Source organism: Sminthopsis crassicaudata, chromosome 2 (assembly GCF_048593235.1).
Source record: "Sminthopsis crassicaudata isolate SCR6 chromosome 2, ASM4859323v1, whole genome shotgun sequence".
NCBI lineage: Eukaryota > Metazoa > Chordata > Mammalia > Dasyuromorphia > Dasyuridae > Sminthopsis > Sminthopsis crassicaudata.
Window position 1 is genome coordinate 420,743,007 of NC_133618.1, and position 24,220 is coordinate 420,767,226.

The window sequence follows — 24,220 nt, forward strand, 5'->3', positions numbered from 1 at the left end:
AACAAAAGAAAAGGAGTAGAGACTGACAGAGGGAAAAAAAATACACAAAAGTAACCCTAGCAGTATGAATGAATAATTCATATTGTGACTGCCTCAATGCTGAGCTTCCCAAAATAGTCATTTTAATTGCCTATTTGTTTCCCCGTTGACTTTAATTCAGATGCCTTCAGCTTGAAGAACTTTAATGCTTAAAGTTGACTTGTCAGGTAGTGCTTCCTTAGGGGAATAATATTCCATTTTCTTTATATAAAGAAGAAAGAAAGAAAGAAAAGTAATGAAAGAAAGCCCACTATTTAAAGATATGGAAACTCCTTTTAAATCTCACTGCAGAACACCTTGTTGACACTGTGGGTTATTATGAGCTTTTTAGACAGACATACCATTAGACAGACAGGGTTCGCAAGCTTTGGTACTGAGGGAGGCCAACTAGCTATGATGCAATTTGGGATCGCTTACAAGACTTTTCAGATATCCAGACAACAAGGTGCTGACTAACAGGGCCAGATGAAATGTCTGGGAAAGAAGAGTTAGAGAAAGGCGTCTGAGGGACAGCCGCACAACCTCAGAGAGTTCCCCCGGAGAAAAGGGATTTGGTGTTCTAGACTTGATACCACCTGCCTTGCTGTTATACAAGGGTAATGTGGCAGACAGTTTTGTCTCCCTAGGCAAGATCTCAGGCTTCAGGGAGAATTAGCTGCCTAATTTCTGTTTCTGTGCCTCCTGATACATCATTTTCAATTCATGCTTAACAGAAATGAAATCATGAAATGTTAGAGTGGGAAGTGACCTTAGAGATCAGAGAATCCCAGAGTGTTGGAACTGAAAAGCACAGTACAGGTCATCTACTCACAGACTCACAGAATCTCAGAATTTAGAAGAGTTCTCAGAGACCATTTTGTCCCACTCGTGAATGATCAAAAACCACATCTATAACATCAATAGGTGAGTTTTGTAGTCTCTGCTTAAAGATCTGCTGTGAGAGGGAAGCCACCAACCACCTTCCAAGGCAGCCCATGCTACTTTTAGCCAGCTCTAATTTGGGACTTTCTCCTTATATCAGTCTAAATTTGCTTTTATGCAACGTCTTCCCATTGTTCTTATTTCCAGCCTTTGCATTTTACAGATGAGCAAGCTGAGAATTGTGTAGGTGATGTAACTTGCAGTCACCCAGTTAACACCAGGTCTAGAATAAAAACTCTGGTCTTCATTCCTTTAATTCCTTCCACCACTGTTTGACACCTATCTTGTGCAGAGTGGCTAAGGTAGCTGTGGGAGCACAAGAAAAAAAGGATCAGCCCTTGCCCTCAGGAAGCTCAGTGAAACTGAGTGTGGAGGAGTAAAACTGAATGAAAATGGGAAGTTGTCCCCCCTCCACTTCCCCAAGCTAATTCCCTCTTCCTCTCAGATATAGGGAGTGCAGCTCTCAGCTGGGTCCAGTAGACATGGGCAAGGTAGCATTTTGTGAACTGGCAAAGTGTTTTGTTTTGATTTCAAAATGGTCCTTTTCCCAGAAATCTCTCTGTTCAATGCATGAAAGCCCATTGTAATTGCCGTCCTTGGCAGTTGGGAGTTAGCAATCAATCCATTCTATTAAATGTCTTGCCCACGGTCACTAGTGATGAGCAAAACATTGCAATAAATCTAGTAGTGATCCTAACATTACCCAACTAAGCTTAGATGTAACTTCATGAATATATGAAGAAATGAAAACCTTCCCATAATTCCACTGTGAAGTATAATTATTCATGTACGTGTCTTTACTGAAGTTACTGAAATAGAAGTTCTTCGAAGGGAGTAGGACTTATGTTTCTTCTTCGTTTTGTATTTCTCTAGGATGCAATATAATGCCTTGTGCCAACGATAGGAACTGAGGGCATAGGTGAATGAATGAATTCGCTTTCACACATCCCTATTAGAAACATACAAATATGTACTATATATCCTATACACAGGATAAATAGGAAATAATTAACAGAGGGAAAGCCCTACTACTAGGAATTAATGCTAACTCACAGCCTTCAGAGAAAAGAAATCAGAGTACTAAGAGTCACTAAGACTGGATTAGGACAGTCCTGCTTTGATACTTTCTCAATGGAAAGAATCATGGGAATGTTAGCACAGCACTGCATCTGAGAGACAATCTCATCTATGGGTTCTTAACTTTTCTGTGTCATGGACTTGCATGGAAGTCTGGTGAATCCTTTGTATTCCTTCTCAGATCATGCTACCATTAGGCAATTGGAGTTGGTCATCCTTCGTAGGGATTCTAGACAAAGAGGCACATCAGAGTAAGCTGAAACAAATATTGTACTAATCTCTGGTCCAGGATCCTTAGGCTTAAAAATGAAAAGGGTGACATAGGTGACCTTCACAAACTTAGGGAAATTGGAGAGGTTCTGAAGAATGAATGCTGTCTTAGGGAATTTGGAAGGAGAGAAGGGAAGGTAACATGGCTGGGACTTGGGTATGAGCAAAATGAATGGAAGAAGATAATTGATTTGTAAGGGAGCTGGGGAAGCTTTGGAATTTTCCTTCCAACTTCATCTCTTTATCTTTCCCCTAGAAATAATTTCAGGAATGGGAATAATCCGGTTCGAATAGTGAAAAAACCTCACACAAAACTACCAAAGCTGGTAGAAAAGCTTGCTCACTAATGTTTCATTTAATTATGTCCTGTATCCCCACCTAGACAGTAATCTTCTGGACTGGGACTTGGGTATGAGTAGAATGAATGGAAGAAGATAATTGATTTGTAAGGGAGCTGGGGAAGCTTTGGAATTTTCCTTCCAACTCCATCTCTTTATCTTTTCCCTGGAAATAATTTCAGGAATGGGAATAATCTGGTTCAAACAGTGAAAAAGCCCCATATAAACTACCAAAGCTAGTAGAAAAGCTTCCTCACTCACTGTTTTATTTAACTATGTCCTATTTCTTCACCTAGACAATAATGTCCTGGAGGGCAGGCAACCTTTGACCATATATCCTTCCCAAGAGCTTAGCTTAGGACATGGAGTAGAAGTTCACTTAAATTCTGTTGCCCGATTGACTGAAGTTAGGATGTGAAGATGATCCCAGAGACATAGACTGAAAGGAAGGGAAATCAAAGTCCCTCTAATCTAACCTTCCTCTTTTTGTAGATAAGGAAACTGAGTTCCAGGGAATTTAATCTGACTTGCTGAAAGTCACATGGGCAGTGAATGAGATTTAAAACCAGGACCTCTTACTCCAAAGTCAGTGCTCTTTTAAAAATAGACAGCAAAGAGGGAAAATAGCAGAGTGAGTGGGTTCCGGAGCCAGGCATTTTTGCCTGCCCACCTAGCCTTCATTTTCAAAGTGAGCCATGTCGACTTAGTAACCATGTTTTATGGCTTCCAACAGCCTGCAGGTGAAGGAGGATAACTGAGGAGGTTGTGAAATCCAAGTTATGGGAAATATGTATGTGAATTGCCCTTGGGCAGTGAGGGAAGACTTGCTTGTTTGTGCCTGAGCTTATGAGGCATCATTAACCCAGAAGCTTGGATGGGCTGAGAATGTGAGAAGAGGGTCAGGTGAGTAGGTGATGAGACTTTATACCTCTCCCAGTCCCCTTCCGCTGCCCTGGGCTGAGCTGCCACATGGCATGGGAGGAGAAGGGGGGGGAGGAAGGTGAGATGGGTGAATGGGGGGGCTCTCCAGATCCTGCAGGTAATCAGGCTTGGGAACAGGGGTTCTGCTGGTGAGGGAGTTTATAAGTGCTTCTGAGTCTTTAGCCAGCTCATCTGTACCAGGAGTAGAATCCAGAAATGATAGCTCTAATTGAGTGGACCTACAGGGCTCTGAAAAAGAATCCCAAATGCTTTGAAAGAAACTGTGAAATGCACATTGCAACGGTGCTATGGGTTTTATTGTTAAACTGTGGAAAAAACCTTGAACCTCTCTAAAATATTTGACTGTCGACTACCAACCATATTATTATCAACATTAATGTTCTCAGTGTCCAGCTGGGAGTACCCTTCTCAGAGGAGAGTTGGAAAATAAAAGGGTTGGTGGTATATCCCCTAGAATAGAGTCCATCTCTCCCCCTCTCCCTCCCCACCCCCTGCCCCATCTGAGGGGCTGAAGGCTTCACCAAGGGTGGCGTATATCTCCTTTCTAAAGGCCTATATATGCAACATCCAATGATCTCTAGGTCCTCAAGGTTACTTGTCCTGGGATGTTTTTCTAGGAGCATTATGAAACATTTAGGAATGTTTGTATTCAATATGAGATTTGTAATTAAGAGGCAGAACCGGATTTTACTTGGCTTTCTCTCCTACTCTCACTTCTCATAGTTTTGGCATTTGGTTAATTCCATTTTGTGATTGGGCTTTTTCTACAGGTCAGAACATGGGTTCTGAGACCCATGTTGAATTTTGGTGAATCACTGAACTCTGGCCATAGGGATAATGCAGGCAAAGTCTTGGCGGGTTTTGCCCAAGAAGAAAGATCTTAAGCTGCAGAAGCACTGAGAATTTCCTAAGGGGAGAGGTAGGAGGGTCAGACAGGTCTTTTGGGGGAGGAGAGCTGCTCTCTCTAGCAGGAAGTATTTTCTAAAAATCATTGTTCAGCTTCAGATTTTGCTTTCCATCCTAGTTTTACTAATAATATGTTTGCCACACTGAATAATTCATATTCCTCTTGGCATTTGTGCCATTTGAGATTCTTATTGTCAGGACTTCTTATAAGCAGTACAATTTACTCCTTTAATCTTTCCTCATAAAAGAGCTTTTTATCTTCCTCTGGGTTTATCTTCAACTTAATGGTAGAGGGTGCCTCAAGTTCCTTGTGTCGTCATCCATATCACACATGGGCTCTTAGTTTGAAGATTTGGTATCTTCTTTATAATTCTTGTCTGTGTCTTCCAAAAAATGCTGTCATTCATTCATTCATTCAACAAACCATTTCTGAAGACCTACTATTAAGCTAGATTCTTGGAAATGTGGAGACAAAATGAAAAACTATGCCTTTCCTGAAGGTGCTTATGTTCTATAGAAGGACACAAAGTTTGAGGAAGGAGAGACCTTTAACAAGAGGATGAAAGAAAGATTTGTAATAGAAGGTAACACCTGAGTTGAGATTTAAGGATTTTTTTTTTCCCTGAGGCAATTGGGGCTAAGTGACTTGCCCAGGGTCACACTGTTAGGAAGTGTTAAGTGTCTGAGACCAGATTTGAACTTTGGTCCTCCTGACTTCAGGGCTGGAGCTCTATCCACTGGGCCACCCAGCTGCCCCATTTAAAGGAATTTCTAACCCTTAGTCTTCTTAGATGCTATGCCCCGATTCATCCCACTTATGTGATGTTTCATTGCATACAGATGATGAGGGGAGAAAGTCCCAGGATCTTAGATTTACTGAGCTAGAAGAAAGCTTCAAGACCTTGAAGTCCACCCTTCCTCATTTTTCAGATGGGGAAACAGATACAGAAAGGTTAAGTGACTTGCCTGGTCATACAGCTAGTAATTTCCAAGTTAAGAATTTGGACTCCAGTCTTCCTGATTCCCATCATCCTATCCAGAAGTAGCTAGATGGCACAGATCCCCAGATATGCTAAGACCTGAGTTCAAATGAAGCCCCAGACACTAACTGTGTAACTTTGAGACGGTCACTTAAACTCTGTTTGTCTCAGTTGTTTCAATATCAAATACACAACACCCATTTCAAAGGGTTATTTCAAGGATCAAAGGAGATAATATTTTAAAAACACCTAGGACAGTGCCTGGCACATAATAGACATTATATAAATACTTATTCTTTTCCCACTACAATATGATGCCTCTTCTCCAGTGTGATAATAAATGTAATTATGTTTATGCTTTCAACTGGGATAAGAGCAAGTTTGAATCAACTTCTCAGAATTTGTGGGATTTGTACTTTTATTTTTTTAAAAAAAATCTCTTCCTGAGTTTTGGATTATCAGAATAGTTCCTTCAGATACTTTAACTTTTCAGCTGACTATTAGTAGGAGTTTGGCACTATATAGAGCCCAGTCTGATTTATATTGAAGAATAGTTCTATCATCTTTTGTGTCTTTCCATGAGGAAGAAAAAACATTCCATGCCTTGGTACTTCATTGTATGGACAGCTTTTTTGTTTCCTTCATGTTGAGGAGGGGCGAATAACCAGAGCCAAGAGACCAGTGTCCTTGTATTTATATTTAATCTAAATGGCATCTTCCTCCCAGGTAAATTTAGGATCAAATGAGATAATATTTGGAACATACTTGGCTCTAGTAGGCACTTATCACATTTTCTTTTTTCCCTTCATTCTTTGAAATGAAAAAAAAAAAGCACCTAGTGTCACCCCTGTAATAAAAGCTTGAACATGAGGCCCATGTCATGGGCCTTGTCAGTCACTGAATTAAGTGAGAGCAAATCTATCTAACTTCAGGGAATATATCCAAAGCAACAGACCATCATGGTTTTTTCTGGCTTAGTCTTTCTCTTAGATGTACCTCCCCTCAATTCCTAAATTATTCTTCCTTTGGTTATCCTTGGCAGAGTTACCTTGGAGAGTTCTTACCTTTACCCTTGACATTGCTTTATTGATGTCACTTTAGGGACAATCTCTTCCTCTTTCATAGGCACCAGGCAGGGAAGCACAGGTGGTCTCATCATTGCCTACCACCCCAAAATCTATTAAACAACTCCCCAGATAGACCAAATTTTTTCCAATAAATTTCGAGGGACTAAGCTTCCATCCCCTTACAGACAAGTGTGAATTTCCCCAGCCCCTCATTTATGGGCACATGCCCACTTCAAGACTGTCTTGCCACCTATTTTCTTATTGCTTGTTTTTTTTTTGTTTGTTTGTTTTGTTTTGTTGTTTGTTTTTTTTTTTTTTTTTTCTGTGCCCAATCTTCTGTTGGACTTAGGACTTAGACATCCATTGATGAATGATTTTTGCAGGTGAAAATTGTTTCTAATACATTGAATTTTTGGAGCATTGGTGCCATATAGCCAGTAAGAACTCAGCGAATGATTTTACATGATTATATGTAAATGCAGTCAAGATATTAGGGTTTGCAATCTCATCTTGGTTTTTTGTGTTGCAAACTGTGTATAATAAGATTCATAGTTGCCAGGCTGAAAGTCCCAGTTTTGAAGAGCACAGGTGTAATCAAAGCTAGAGAGAGAGAGAGAGAGAGAGAGAGAGAGAGAGAGAGAGAGAGAGAGAGAGAGAGAGAGTGTGTGTGTCTCAGTCTGATGGCCAGAGCATTATACTTTCCCACACCACATTATGAATTGTCAGTAGATACAGTAACTCAGTGTGGTATGTATGGCTTTTTCTTTAAATGCCTTTTTACAGGATCATTGAATAAAAAGGTGGAGCCGTAGCCTTGGCTCTGAATCTCGTTCCTCACTCCCTGCAGTGGGAGAGAGAGAGAGTGAGAGTCACACTTGGACAAGTCTAGGGAAGGGAAGGAATTGATGTAAAGTAGCCGTTTGTTTCTGGAGGGCGGGGGGTCGAACAGGGAAGGCAAGCCATCAGAGCAGCTCTGAAACCTCCTTGGAGGAGCTACCCTGGAATCTTGCCCATCCTGCATAACAGTCCCTTGGTTACAACTGATCCAGTCGGCTTTGCAAGAATTTCCCAATCTTTTTCTCTCTCATTTTCCTCCTTTTCTCCAGGGTGATACTTAATTTCACAAAGGTGGTCAGATAATGTGGTGGGTTAAATCAGTCCAAATATCATGAGGTGGTTTTTTTTTTTTTTTTTTTTTTTTTCTCCTTTTTAGGGAATACTTCTTTGGAAGAGTATGTTAGGGATTATGAAATGAGCTGTGTCTTGAATATTGGGGGTTTCCTAATAATGAGTATACTAGGTGCAGTGTGCCAATTCCTGGTTCCCCTCCTTAGGGAACCCTTGAGTTCTTGCAACATTATGTAATACATAGGCTGAAGGTATTTTTCAGAATAGAGTTTTAGCTTGATTTTTTAATCCCTCCCCCTCTGTTTAATATGTTGTTTCAAATGGATTCTAGGAAGCCATCTCTAGGGTGGGGAGGAGAGAAAAGGGAGAAAAAAGGAAATTTATATAATAATTTTATTATATATTTAAAAGATATAACAAGACATGCAAAATAAATTTGCAGTTTCTGTGTAATCATCTTATTTTATGATACTGTTACAATGCTTGTTTTTATTCCATAAATTAAAAAGAAAATATATAGAAATTTTTAAAGCATTTATTAAATTCCTACTGTATATCAAACACCGAGAAACAAAATAATGTAGAGTAGGGATGTCATACTTAGCTCCTGTGTCATGTATTTAATATCTTAGATGGAGTGGATAGACTTGATATCAGGAAAAAATTGGTTTGAATCCCATCTTAGTCACACAGTACCTATATGATCCTGGGAAGGTCACTTTACTTCTCAGATTCCACTTCTATATTTCTGTATAATAACTATAGAATTTATCAAATGGGGTGGTTGTGAAGAGCAAATGAAATAATATGTAAAGTGTTTTGAGAACACTGGCATGTTATGTAAATGTCAGTTATTATTGTCATTTCTCATGATGGTTTGGAGCAGTGAGTTTTAACCTGGGTCTATGGATCCTTAAAAGGCCCATGAATAAATTTCAGGAGGTTGGGTGGAAAAAAATTACATCTTGATTTTCATTAATATTTAATTAAAGTCTAGTATTTCAATTATTTTTAAAAACTATTCATTAGAAAAGGGTAATACCAGACTGCCAAAAGGGTTTATAAACCTGGTGAAGACTATGGAATAATGTTTTAAATGCATAAAGCAAAATATACCAAATTATAAAGGAAATATATTAAATTGAAATACTATTAAGAAAGGTGTTTTTTGTTTGTTTGTTTATTTATTTGTTTGCTTGTTTGTTTGTTTTTCCCAAAACAAAACAAAACAAATTCACAGACTCCCATGTTAAGATCTCCTGGTCTAAAGAGAAGCTCTTGAAAAAGACCAGGAAACAGGAAATCTGGGTCTTATTTCAGGTATTTTTGCCTCTTTCTTACCTTTCTTCGTGCCTCAGTTTATCCCTTAGCAAAAGGGTAATAAATCCCCTTCAATCTTCCATGGAAGAACAACAAAGTGTTGTATGTTGGGAGCCACTAAGAGGCTCTAAGTGCTTCTTCAGAGAATTTCTGAAATCCATCCTATCTCTGTAATCCTGGCTTTTCTCCCCAGTCTCTGATGCCTTGGTACATCCTTTTTTCATTTATTATTAACAATTCAGAGGAGCAGTACAGTTTAGTGAATAAAGGGCTTGCCTTAAAATGCTGATGAATCCTGGCTGTGTGATCCTGGACAAGTCAATAACATCTTAAAGCCATAGGCAATCTCTAAGAATGGAAGTTGCTAATTAAGTGTTAGTCCTCTTGGGAGAAGTTTCCTCAGGTGGGAGTTTTCTTTAGTGAAATCTCTGGTTTAGTCCCTATTCCTCTCAACTGATTATGCCGTTTTCCCCCTTTTATAGCCACGTGAGTCTGCCTGATTATAGTGGGATGGTAGAAAGAGCGCTGGATTTGGAATCAATGGTTCTGACTTCAAATACTATCTTACTTCCTACTTGGATGATCTTGGGAAAATCATTTAATCTCTCTGGGCCCTTGTTTTCTCATCTGGAAAATGAAGGGGTTAACTAGGTAAATCAGAGGATCTTCTAGCTCTGAATTTGCAATCCTTGGTCCTAAGTGATCCCTCCTAAAAATGTCTTCCTGGTTTTGCTCTCTCCCCTCTCCAATCCACCATTCATATCTAAACTAAAATCATCTTTCTGATCATATCATTCCCCCTATTTAAAACTGCTTTCTCTTCCTATTGCTTCCTGAGTAAAGTTGAACTTCTTTGTCTGGCATTCAAGTCCCTTCACAATAATTTCCAATCACATTGCATATTATTTTCCCTCCACATGGTTCTGTGACACACTAATCTATTCTGTCTCCTAAACATGACATGTTCTCTTCAAGCACTGTCCTTTTCACATTCTATTCCCTGTGATTTAAATGTTTTCCTTCCACTTCTGTGTTTATTAAATTTTTATGCAGCCAACATATGAGGGGTTCCTTCTGTGGAGGGTGAACAAACATTAAGCATCTACTATGTGCCAGGCCTTTTACAAATATTATCTCATTTGATCCTCAGAACAACATTGGGAAATAGGTGCTATTATTATCCTCATTTTACAGTTGAGGAAACTAAGGCAAACAAAAGTTCCACGATTTGTCCAGGGTCCCACAGCTAGAAAGCATCCAACAAGAGATCTTCCTGACTTCAGGCCCAACATTCCCACCAAGCTGCCTCTGTGAGTTGTAGAAGGTACTAGATTCTAGAGTACACAAAAATGAAAAACTATCCCTGCAATCAAAGAATTGACATTTAACTGGGAAATGCAGTTTGTAAATGGAAAGTAAATAAATCATTTAAGGAAGGAAAACTCACTGATAAATAGGGGAATCAGTAAAGCTTCCTACAAGAAGCAGTACCTGAGTTTACCCTCAGAGCACTGAACAGCAGAGAATTGATAAATATAGAATTAATTGTGTATGTGTGTGTAAATATGTATGTGTGTGTATTGTATTTATAGCCATATTTAGGACAGGAGGAGAAGAAAGGAAGAAAAAGAAAGTTACATGATAATTTTGTTGTATATTTGAAATAGCAAGTTATGCATAGTATATTTGCAGTTTCATGTGCGTCATCTTTTTTATTATACTATCTTATGAAAATGTTTTATTCCATAAAATTTGATAATAGAAAAAAAAAAGAGGTAAAGAGAGAATGTACTCTGGATGAGGTGATAGACTATTACACAGGTACAAAGATGGGAGACAGATTATAGCTTCGTGGAACAGCAAGGGGACTCATCTGTCTAAAAGCTAGAATATGTGAAGGAGAAGAATATGAAAAAAGCTAGAACATGTGAAGGAGAAGAATGTGAAAAAAGCTAGAACATGTGAAGGAGAAGAATATGAAAAAAGCTAGAACATGTGAAGGAGAAGAATATGAAATAAGCTAGAACATGTGAAGGAGAAGAATGTGAAAAAAGTTAGAACATGTGAAGGGGAATAATATGAAAAAAGGTAAGCTAGAACCAGATGATATCTTAGAGGCTTTAAATACCAACCTGAGAAATTTGCATATTTTGTATTCATGTGCACTAAAGAGTCATAATTTTCTTTGTAAATTTTAAAAATTCATTTTAAACTTAAATACAAAAAAAAAAGAACATTGCCATATGCACAGCAAACCATAAGAGAAGATTTATTATAAAATAAAATTTCCATTTTAAGAAAACTATGAAAAGTCTTGAGTAGGAGAGTTGACATGAAGCTGTATGAAGGACGGGTAAGAGGGTAGACTCAAGGAAACCATTAGGAAGTAACTGAAATAGTCTGATAAGAGGTGATGAGGGTCTATGCTGGCTGTGTAATTAGAAGAGGAGGGGGTAGGTGTGAAAATTTTGTAAACATAGAATTGATGGGACTTGCAATTGCTTCAGTATTTAGGACAAGATAGAAGTGTGGAAAATACTTCAGTTTGCAAACCTGGAAACCTGGAGAACTGGGAAGATAGTGGTTTCCATAAGAGAAATATGAAAGTTTTGAGGAATAATGGATTTAACCTATATAAAGCACATTATAATCATAAAGTATTACATTCAGTGATATCAATTGTTATCATCATCATCATCCATACTTTAAAATGAACTCAAATCCCACTTTCTTCATAAAGCCTTCCTGATTCCCTTTGGTCAGTACTTTCCCAGGGAATCTCACAAAGTACTTTTTTACTTTTCCAATTCACTTAATCATGTAGTATTCTGCATCATAGTTATCTGTGTCTGTGTCTTATTCTCCTACTAGACTGGAATCTGTATGGGGGCAGAGACTAAACTAATCATATCTAGAGCTACAAAAATGAAAATCTCAAAGAGGTTGCATTCTACTCAGGGGATGCATGCAACATGTTAATCAAAATTAAATAAAAGTTCATTTAAGGAGGGAAAGATGACTATTGACTAGGGAGAATTAGGAAGAGGGATCAGAACTATAATTTATCAGTCACTTCCTAGTCATATGAGCCTAGGCAAGTCACTTTAACTATGTTTGCCTCAGTTTTCTCGACTGTAAAATGGGGATAATAATAGCATCTACCTTAGCAGGAATTCATGTGAGTATTAAATGAAATGGCATTTGTGAAAAGTGCTTAGCACAGTGTAGAGCACTGTAGATGCTATATAAATGCTGATTCCCTTCTCTTATCTAAACTTTTAAACTTTCTAACACCTCTTATTTTACAGCTGAGGAAAGGTCCCCAAAGTTGAAGTGGTCCATCTAAGTCCAGATGGCTTGTAAGCATCAAAGGCAGGTTCCTGGACTGTGTAGCCAGTGACCTTTCCACTGTACTACACTGCCTCCAATTATCTCCTAAAGCCTTTTATCATATGGACTTTGTTTTATCATTCAGTAATCATTTCATAAGCACTCTGTGTGCTATGTAAGTGGGAAGGAACAAGATGGGAATGCAGGTGTTCTAAGTGCCAATCTAGAGCACTTTCTGTTGCAATGTTCTGTGTCCAGAAGGTCATAAGCTGATGGGATCTGTCTGTCTTCTCCCTTCCCAGGTACACTAAACCTCTCACCTTTGCTGACTGCATCAGTGATGAGCTGCCACTGGGCTGGGAAGAGGCCTATGACCCTCAAGTTGGCGGCTACTACATAGATCACAACACCAGTAAGTGCCTATAATCCTTGAATCGATTCATCCCCAGAACTCTGAGCAAAACGTCCACAAGGTTGATTTGAGGTCCCTGATGTTAATCCATTAAGAAATAAAGTCCTCTGAAACTTTAATTGTATATCTGTTTAACAACCCAACCTTGCCATTCAACTTGATATTTCCCATTCACTAAATGCAGTGTTCAGGCTTGTGTCAAATAGATTTGTGGGTCTTTGGCAGTGGGATCACATCTGACACTAGAAGAAAGAAGGCAGTTGGGACAAATGGGACTCCTATATTCTTGCAAATTCTACCTCCTCAACATAACTTTTTTTTTTTAAATTAAAACTTTTTATTTTCAGAATATATGTATAGATAATTTTCAACATTTACCCTTGAAAAACTTTGTGTTCCAAATTTTTTTTCTTCCTCCACTCTTTCCCCCTCCCCATATGGCTAATAATCCAATAAATGTTAAACATGTACAATTCTACTATACATATTTCTACAATTATCATGCTGCACAAGAAAAATCAGATTAAAAAGGGAAAAAAAGATAAAGAAAAAAAAGCAAACAAACTGCAACAGAAAAGTGAAAATATTATGTTGTGATCCACACTCACTCCCCACAGTTCTCTCTCTGGGTGCAGATGGCTCTCCCCATCACGAGACCATTGGAACTGACCTGAATCACCTCGCAGTTCAACATCTCTTTCATCTGTTTCTTTTACTCTACTCCCATAGCTACGAACTTAGTGTAGGCCCTTGTTGCCTCCTGTCTAGACTTATTGCAATTGCTTTATACTTAGACTAAAATCTATTCTCCACCCAGCTGCTAGATTGGTATCCCTAAAGCATATGTTTGATCATGTCATTACCCTGCTCAAGCAACTCAGTGGTTCCCTGTTTCTCTTACAATGAAATGCAAATTCCTGTTTGGCATTTAATACTCTTTACTCTTTGACTCCAACTGATCTATCCACATCTATATCTCTCCACTTCACATATTCTACACCTAAATTTACTTGCTTGTTGCCCCCCATACATGACTTTCTATTACTTGCCTCTTTGCCTTTCTGTGAGTTAAATGCACTCTCTCTTCCCCTATGGCTCTTATAATCTGCTGCTCCCTTTAAGGCTCAGAATTAGAACACTTTCCTGTTTCATCCAGTTTTAGTACCTTTTGTAATTTTTTTCCACTAAAATTTCTTTGTATCCATTTTGATGTGTATTTTCTATTTAACCTACACATAGGTTGTTTTTCCTAGTAAAATGTAGATTTCTTGAGGGCAGGAACTATTTAATTTTTTTCTGTTTTTATATCCTTAGTACCTTACACATAGCAGGTATTTAGTAAAAAAAACTTGCTGAAGTGAGCTGAAGTATCTAGATCCAGGTTCAAGGTTATCCTCTGTCTATTGAGCTAACTGCTGATCCTCAATTTGGTATGTGAGAGGAAATAACTTTTGTGCTGATTTCTAAGAATCCTGTTTGCCCTGGACCCCACAAGACAAATATCTATCTCCCTCCTCTGATACTGACTGGTTTTGTCAATCCTACCAGGACTAGAAAAACAACCTGCTTGTTCTTCCTGCAAGTTTCTCTCTGTTCATTTCTATTTGTCTAAGAAAGAAGCACCATAGTGCAGTATATGGAGTGCCCAAATTAGAGTCTGGTTTAGACCTTTATTTACTGAATGGCCTTATGAAAATCACTTAATCTCTCTGGCCTCAGATTTCTGTAAAATGAGTGTATTAGATTTGATGACTTTCAAGTTTCCTTTCAGACCCAGAATCTATAATCTGTAATGGGGGATAAGAGCAGAGAAGCAGAAAGCTGAAGTGTTGGGGGCCTAAAGCTAAGTAATAGTTCTATGAGTAGCAGAAATATAGATGGCCTTAAAGTTCAGACTTTCTTAGAAGCTGCTAATGGTATTAATTACATTGCAGTAATGATTGTAATTGCTTATTGGACAATGAAAAATAAATAGGTTCTCAATTGAGTGTATTTGGGAAATAAGATTAGTGCTTTGATGATTAGATGTGATCCTGAGTTAAATAGGAGTATACAGGAATTTTTTCCTATCTCTAAATGCTGAGAGTATATTACCATCATTCCATCAGAGCGACAGAAAGGGATCCTGAGAGTGTCAGAATATGGAAGGACTAGCCTAAGCTTGTTGCTAGGGGTCCCAAGAAGGGAAGAGTGTTGAACCCAAAAATATTGTGTTATGTGGGTAGGGGGGAATGGGATACAGAAAGTCTTTGCAAACTGGCAGCAGTTAGTGATATGACAGTGGCCATTCTGTCCCAGAATGACTAGCGCTTCTACTCAAGAATAGCATAGTTCTCTCTCATTTAAATCCAATTCACTTACAAAGACATGAGCTTCCTTATAATATGGTTCTCCTGGAGAACAAAGCACCACCACCACCAAAAACAAATCTATAGCTGAAAAGGATCTTGGAGGGCATCCATGGCCCTTTCCCTATTTCAGAGAGAAGGAACGGAAGCTGAGAGATTGTGATTGCTCAAGGTAACATAGGTCATAAGTGGAAGAACTAGTATTTTAACTTAGTTCCCACGTCTCTGGGTTCGGCATTTTTTCCTGGCACAATGCTGCCTTTTTCTCATCCTGAGCAATTCTCGTTCATGTCTTTCTGTAAGTTCTCCACAGAGGCTTTGACACTACGTTGTTGGGATCCTTACAGTTGTCAGGAGTACATCCAGTTCTCTTCCCTCATGCATGACCAACCCACCTCCTCTCCCAATCATAAGTAACTAAGATGACTTATTTCTTGCCATTTCTTGGTCATGAGTCATGGGTTGGTAATAGTCTGCACAATCGTCAATGATTGATACAACTACAGAGATAATTAGAACCCACAGAAATTCTAAAAGCTTAACTAACGAAATTGCTTTTAATCCCCCCACCAAGTCTTTTGAGCAAATCTGCTCACAGAAAGCAAAGTAGATTCGTATACATTTCTAAATGTGAGTAACAGAAAGAAAGGAATGAAAGACTTAGATAAAAACAGACTTGTTTATCACCCACAAGTAGAATGCAGAAGTGAAATTTTCTCCATTTTTGTTCAACGCTTTGACTAGCTCATTTTTTGCTTTGCCCTGCCCTTTGCTGTGCCTGCTGGGGCCATTGTCTTTGTAAATTGCATACCGTCCTAGGCCCTCACAGCATCCAGGATGTCCTTGGGCCCATGCCCAGATTCCAAGCCCAGGCTTGGAGCTTTCCCCTGACACTCTTTCCTTGGTCAAACTCTGGCTGTGATTCAAGAAGCATTGCCCAGGGACTTTGTTGGGAAGCTGGTATGGCATTTTCCCTCCAGGATCCATCCATCAGTCAATCCACAAATATTTGTTGAGTGGGCTGGACACTGTAAAAGCTACAGAGAGGTGTAAAATATGGCCCCATGCATAAGGATTTTGCAGCAAGTCATGCTTAGAAAGAATTAAAAAGAACATACCAGTTCCATCTGGTAGTTATGATGCAATAAGCCACATCTATAGGTCATCACCTCTGCCAAAAGGGGAGTTAGGTACGTTTTTCTCATCTCTTCTCCAGGACTAAGTGGTGTTTGGGGTTTTTTGGTGGTGGTTCTGTGGGAGGCAGTTCATTGTCATTGTTTCTATTTACCCTGTTGTAGTCCTGTGTATTTTGTTTTCCTGGTTCTGCTACTTACACTAGACTAGTTCATAGAAGTCTCCCCATTCTCTCTATATTCTATATTCTTCTCTATATTCATGTTCATTGTTTCTAACAGCACAGTAACATTCCACAATTTTTTTAGTCATTCCCAGATTGATAGACACTGACTTTGTTTCCAGTTCTTAGCTACCACAGAAAGTGCTGCTGTGATTATTTTTGGTGTTTATGGGGACTTTTCCTCTGGCTTTTACCCCTTTGGGTTCCTCACAGTGGGGTCTCCGAGTCAAGGATATGAGCATTTTTAACACATCCTGAGCATCATTCCAAGCTGTTTTCCATAATGGTTGGACCAATTCACAGCTCTACCAACAGAGCATTATTCTCCCTGGCAAAGTATAAACAGAGAACATTCTCTTCCAGTCTCCTAGACTCATGTCCTGCTGCCCTTGGAGGGGCTATGAATTTCCTCTCAGCATCTTGGATGCTTTGATCTGACAGGAAAAATATTTTTCCTTTTTCCCAGGGGTCCCTGCCTGGTCCTCTTCATCAAGAAAGGGCTTTCTGGGATAGATGGACTAGTTTCTTTGATTGAGAACCTGTGGTCAGTGCTTTGAAATCCCTTTATCATACCAATCCCATACTCCACACCCATGCCAGCCCCCTGCGGCAGACAGGGATGGGGGGAGGTAACCTTCTGTTCTGTGGCCAGCAGGAGGAAGGTTAGGTCCCCACGCAAGGTCTGTTGGATCTGTTTCAGAAACTACCCAGATCGAGGATCCCCGGGTGCAATGGCGGCGGGAGCAGGAGCACATGCTGAAGGATTACCTGGTGGTCGCCCAGGAGGCTCTCAGTGCACAGAAGGAAATCTACCAGGTGAAGCAGCAGCGCCTGGTGCTGGCCCAGCAGGAGTACCGCCAGCTCCATGATGTCTGGGAGCACAAGCTGGGCTCTCAGATCAGCTGTGAGTATCCCTTCCAGGACCCCCTCCTTCCCCCCCGGACTTTAGGAGTGGGGACAGCAGAGGAAGGCACCCCAGAGTAGGATGCCTTCCTAAGTGTTACAGCCTCCAGGTAAAGAGGGGGAGCCACAGGGGAGGGAGCGCAGAGTGAAAGAGAAACAGTCTTTGATATCAAAGATAGCAGCAAGGAACTAGGTCAGAAGACTTGATTTATCTCAGTTTTGCCATCTATTATCTGTGGACCTTAACTATAAAATAAAGATGTGAGGTGGGCTAGAAAAGTGGATAGAGTACCAGTCTTGGAGTAAAAAAAAGCCTAGATTTGGGTCTTGCCTTGGACATCTATTGACTGCATGATTATGGGCAAATCACCTAACTTCTTTGTGCCAAAGCCAGTTAATCCTCTAAGCTTGCAAGTTATAGACAAGTTGTGTATGTGCCTCAGAAGGTGTACCTTACACGCCACTGGAATTAAAGGTACAAACAAAAAAAGAGGATGAGGAGGAGGAGAAAACCAATACTTAATAAAGTTATGAGGATCCAAAGAAGGAGGTAATCAATAGATATGAAATTGTTTGGACAAGTGTAAAAGCATATATAAATGTAAGGGAGGTCTTTCATTATTCTTCAAGATAACAGGTTTTTTCTCTTTCTTATCAGGAATTGGAAACTAAAGAGGACCCTAATAACTATAATAAGGGGGCACCCACTATGCACAGCTACTGTAGGGAGAATATAACACTGATAGGAAACAGTCCTTCATAGATGCAACAGTGACAAAGAAAAAAATCAGATGATCTGTTTATGAATTTTAAATTGGTATTATTTAAATCTGTATTGCTCAGAAGCCACCTGTTCATTCAACCGAAACAGAAGAACAACCAAAGTTGAGTGAAGTTAATCAGGAAGGATTTCCTGGAAGCAATAGCTTTTAAACCAAAGTTTGAAGAGGGGAAGGGTCAGGTGTGGAATAGAAAAGAGAATCATGGACAATCTTAAGAGGTTTTTAGGACATTTTTCAGAGCAGATATTTTTCACTTAGAAAATGAGTAAAAGATAAGGAGGGGAAATAATAAAACAAAGTACTAAGGTTTTTTAATTGATCTAGAAAAAATTTTGTTGGTGTTTGAGAAAATACCTAGTCCTGAGACACATTAAATTCAGGCTAAAAACAAGGTCCTCAGAGTTCTGTCACTTGCACTGACTTTTATTCCAATGTGTGGCTTTAAAAAGAAAAGGGGGGGAGGAGTAATTTTCTCACTCATTCCATTTCCCTTCCTTCCCTTCATTTCATTTAAACTTTAGCAGGGCCTCCATTTTCAAAGTGCAACATGAAAAGCTCCACTGGACTCTAAAGTCCTGAGTTGCCTAAATTGTGTGACATGCAGGCCATTGTAATGTTCAGAAAGCAACTGATCTGTTTTGGAGTTAAGCACCTTACTGTGAAGTCAGCCCTTGTTTGGGCTTCCATCTCCCCTTATTAACAACTCCCTGGTCTTTGTCTTCTACAGCAGGTGCTCAGGCTACTGCAAGAAGGAAGTTGAAACTTACCTCCTTGTATGCTTCATACCCAGCTCCTCCCCTCACTGTGTCCCAAGTCAAGAGGGGCAGAGAGGCCTTTTTGGTGTTAGCAAGAATAACCCCACGATGCCCAGCTACCTCGGAGATTAAATAATAGACATGGCAACAGAACTAACAAATATAGAATGTTTCTATTGACAAATAATGCACTCTCTCCCTCTCTCATACACACACATGTACAAACAAACAAAAAAAAAGAAAAATATCAACAGTGATCTTCAATTTATGTTTTCCATCAAAATTTTAACACAAATTGTCCTCTATGTGACTTCATTCAGAGGAAATTGGTTTAAATTTTGCCTCTACCAATTATTAGCTGTAACCTTAGTCATCAGTTCACCTTTCTGTGCCTCAGTTTCCTTATCTGTAAAATGAGATTATTAGATTAGATTTTCCATTTTTCATTTTAAAATCTATTATCTTTCTGGAGAATTTTCAGCAACTTTGATCAGCCTTTACTTGTAGACCTAAGCAGTTTAAAGGTGAGAAACTGTACATCGAAGTGCCAGGTTCCTATAAAAAGTCTCTCTAGGCTTAGCACTCTCCAGATAGCGGCAGTATGAATTTCCATCTCTTTTGGGTCTAGAAAGTGGAGGGGGAAAGGCAGGGAAGAAGAAATTCTAATACAAGCACACTCAAAGACTAAGTCAGCCCAGTTAAAAGGACACACCAGGATGACCTTTCAGGAGGTTGAGGTCTATTTTTCTAATGTTTTACAAGTATTGTTTGCCATCCAGGTAGACTGCTCTGGTCCAACCGGTAAAGCCACATACCTCTTCTCTAACTCAGATGACCCGTTGTGGCTTGCAAGGGCTTTACAAACTGTTCTTGGCCTGCCTGGGGCCTGGACCACACCTGTGGCTCAGTCCAGAGGAGAAAGACTCTGCTTGTCAGGGTTGCCTATACACCTTGCCCCCTTACATGAAGACAACCTGCCTGGTACCCCGGTTCTGTGACCAAGGATGGGGTTCTGAAAATACCAGTTTTTTAATGGAAAAATATTGTCTCCCAAAATCTGGTGATAAATCACATGAAAGATTTTAGGAATTGTCTCATCCTCTTCATTTTACAGAGAAGGAAACCAATACCCAGAAAGGGGAAGCGCCTTACCCAAGATTACATAGTTAGTGGAGGATCCATGTTTTTAGTTAAATCAAGGTATTTGATTTTATTTAAATCCAGGCAAGACATCCTTTCTTTTCCTTTTCTTTTCTTTTTTATAATGATATTTAATATTTTAATATTTAATAATAAATAATAATCTATTTTTCAACATACATGCAAAGATAGTTTTCAGCATTCACTGTTGTCAATCTTTATGTTTCAAATTTTTTTCCCTAAAAATAGAATGGGGACAAAAAGGAATATACTTTTTTTCTCGGAGGTATGTGGAACTTACACAAAAATTGGCCAGGTATTAGGGCATAAACACCTCATAATCAAATGCAGAAAAGCAGAAATAGTAAATTCATCTTTTTCAGATCATGATGCAATAAAAATTACATGTAATAAAGGATCAGGGATCCAACTCACTTCCAGTTGATCAATGATGGACAGAGGTAGATACACCCAGAGAAGAAACACTGGGAGGGGAATGTAAATTGTTAGCATAATATCTGTCTGCCCAGGTTGCAGTACCTTCGGATTCTAATGTTTATTGCAACAAGAAAATGATATTCAACACATGTATTGTACTTAGACTATATTGTAACACATGTAAAATGTATGGTATTGCCTGTCGTCGGGGGGAGGGAATAAGGGAGGGGGGGTAATTTGGAAAAATGAATACAAGGGATAATATTATAAAATATATATATATATATATAATAAAAAAAATTAAAAAAAAAAAATAAAGGATCAGGGAAAAATAGACCATAAATTAATTGGACACTAAATAATTTACTCCTGAAGAATGGGTAAAACAACAAATCATAGACACAATTGATAATTATGAGACAACATACCAAGATTTATGGGATGCAGCCAAAGCAGTTCTTAGGGGAAATTTTATATCTCTAGATGCTTACTTGCATAAAATGGAGAAAAGAAGACCAATGAATTGGGCATGCAACTAAAAAAGCTAGAAAAAAAATTTTAAAAACTCAATTAAATACCATATTTGAAATTCTGAAATAAAAAGGTAGATGAATAAAATTGAAAGTAAGAAAATATTTGAACAAATAGACAAAAATTAAAAGTTGGTTTTATGAAAAAAAAAAAACAAGAAAATAAATAAACTTTTATTTAATTTGATTAGAAAAAGGAAAGAAATTAAAATTGTTAGTAAGAAAAATAAAAAGGGTGAACTTTTCACCAATGAAGAGAAAATTAGAGTAATAATTATGAGCTATTTTGCCCAACTATATGCCAATAAATCTGATAATCTAAGTGAAATGAATGAATACTTACAAAAATATAGATTGCTCAAATTACTAGAGGAGGAAATAAATTACTTTAGTAGTCCCATTTTAGAAAAAGAAATGGAGGGGCAGCTAGGTGGCACAGTGGATAGAGCACCAGCCCTGAATTCAGGAGGCCCCGAGTTCGAATCCAATCTCAGACACTTAACACTAGCTGTGTGACCCTGGGCAAGTCATTTAACCTCAGCCTCAAAAAAAAGAAAAAAAAGAAATTGAATAAGCTATTAATCGAATCTTAAGAAGAAGTCTCCAAGGCCAAATGGATTTACAAGTGAATTCTACCAAATATTTAAAGAACAATTAATTCCAATGCCATGCAAACTATTTGGAAAAATAGGGAAAGAAGGAGCCTACCAAATTCTTTTTATGACATAGATAAGGTACTGATGCCTAAACCAGATAGGGTCAAAACAGAGAAAGAAAAGCATAGACCAATTTCCCTAATGAATATTGATGCAAAAATCTTAAATAAAATATTCGCGAAGAGATTACAGCAACTTATCACCTGGATAATACCCCATGACCAAGTAGGATTAGAGGCTTTGCATTTATATGACCCTGGGCAGGTCACTTTATTTCTCTGTGTCTCAGTTTCCTCATTTATAAAATGAGAAGGTTGGACTTAATGGCCTCCAAAGTCTTTCCAACTCTAAATTTGTGGTCTGTAATCTTATATGTATAGTCAGAGTATAGTAGTGAGGTTGGCTGTGGCTGTCAAGGTCAATCTGAAATAAGTCACCTGAACCCAAAACTACCAGAAATATATAACCTAAGCTGATTACACACAACTGATCTGTCAATTCATTTGGTTGCCACATATTTATCCATCATATGCTTAGAACTGTACTAGTCACTATGGGAGATACAAAAGAAGTTCAAAACAGTCTTTGCCGCCAAGAAAATGATAGTCCAGTTGGAGAGACAAGATACATTCACTTGAAATATTTAAATAACACATTTTTTATTAAAGACACCAGAAAGTCATGATTGAGCCATTGAGCTTGACTAGTTACCAAGGAAACTAAGTCATAAGTAAGGCATGATAGAGGCTTTGCATCTGTGAAATGTTGAGGAGCATCTCTTTTTATGTTGTTGGGTTCCAAATCCAATAGATGATTGGAAAAACTCATTTCACAGGACTCCAAAAAAGCCTGCTACCTTCCCCTAAGCAGAGAGGTGGTAGACTATAGGAGCAAAATGAAGCATACATTATCAGACGGGATCAATGCATTGATCTGTTTAGTTTAATTCCACTTCTTTGTTACTGGGATAAAGAAAAAGCCAATGGAGATTGGCTGCTCAGTTAAAAAAAAAAAAATCAATAAAACATTTTTTTAAATTTTCAACAGTATTTTCCAAATACGTGTAAAAATAGTTTTCAACACTCAATTTTTTTAATCTTCAAAAGAAGAAATATACTTTTTGTAAAACATTTACTTTTATAAAAAAAATTTTTTTTGAAAAGATTTGAAAATCACTCTGCCCATACTTTCTTCTTGAACTAAAAGGCTTTTCTTTTCCCTCATTCTAGTGGTCTCTGGCTCATCATCCAGTTCTAAGTATGACCCTGAGATTCTGAAAGCTGAGATTGCTACTGCTAAATCCCGGGTAAGATGTCTTCTATCAAATGTTCATTGAGTCTGCAAAGGTCTCAGTCACCTAGGAGCAGTAAGACCACAGTCTCCCCCAAAAATATGTCAAAGTAGAAGGGGTTGTGTTAGGTAAAAAGAGCCTACTCCATATACCTGTGGATTGATTTGGACTCTGTAACTGTGACCTTATAAAAACCAGGAGGCAAATGTTTAGCAGTACTGTGCCACTGAATCCAAAAAGTCAGAAAGGGTAGCGAGGTAGTGCAGGAAGATCCATGGGGTAAGTTCCAAATAACAGCAACCAGAGTTCAGGGAACAGTATTGTATTTAGGATCTGGCTTGACCTGAAGTAAGACACCTTCAGACTGTTCCCTGGGCATGGGGAGGGATAAGGCCCCTAATGTGGATCTGTTCCTATTCATCAAGGGAGCAGGGGAATGGGAATCCTCATTTCCCTCACATTTGTAACTCAGTATGAACCTTTGTTTCTCACTATAGGTCAATAAGCTGAAGAGGGAGATGGTTCACCTCCAGCAAGAGCTGCAGTTCAAGGAACACGGCTTTCAAACTCTGAAGAAGTAAGTACATCGGTCCCACTTTTTGTAGGCTTCTTTCCTTCCAGCCCCCTTTTCCTCCTTTATTCTCTGTTCTTTACTCATATTCCATCCTGTCCTAATGCTACTTTTGCTAATAAGATTCTCCTTTAAAATCAGAACCAAGTGTGTATGATAAAACCCAAATTGGGTTCTAGCTCAGCTCTTTCATTAGGGTCTAGATTTATAGCTAGAAGAAACTTTAAATCTAGACAGGGTTCAGCAAACTACAGTTCCTGTTTTAGTATGGCCAGTGATCTAAGAATACATGCAGCTTATTTTTAAATTAAAAAAAAATTCTTAGCTCACTGACCATACAAAAATGGGTACTGAAGTTTGCTGAACCCTGTCTAGATTTAAATTTTCTTCTAGCTATAAATCTAGACCCTAACGAAAGAGCTGAGCTATCACCCAATTCATTGATGAAGAGTCTGCACATTAAATATATCTATATGATGATACTCACAATTTTAAAAGGCAACAACCTTGGTATTCAAAGTAAATTGTAAACTGTATAACATAAAACCATGAATTTCCAAAGAAGCTTTTAAAAACATCATCTGCAGATTCCACTTAGTAAGTCATGATTTCTTTTTAACTTCAAACACTTTAATCAAATAAAATAATGTACATTAAACACCAAGCAGACTTTAAAGCACTGTATATAAACATGAATATTTTTGTATGTTTATTTCATA

General features: G+C 38.5%; 1 protein-coding gene across 1 annotated transcript in view; it reads left to right on the forward strand.

Moving 5' to 3' along the window:
* WWC1 (WW and C2 domain containing 1) overlaps positions 1 to 24,220 on the forward strand; it is a 143,907-nt gene that overhangs the window by 67,207 nt on the left and 52,480 nt on the right. The window contains exons 2-5 of the mRNA XM_074292012.1: positions 12,621 to 12,730; positions 17,136 to 17,339; positions 22,869 to 22,945; positions 23,428 to 23,507. Of these exons, the coding sequence (XP_074148113.1) occupies positions 12,621 to 12,730; positions 17,136 to 17,339; positions 22,869 to 22,945; positions 23,428 to 23,507 (471 nt within the window). The remainder of the gene's footprint in view (positions 1 to 12,620; positions 12,731 to 17,135; positions 17,340 to 22,868; positions 22,946 to 23,427; positions 23,508 to 24,220) is intronic.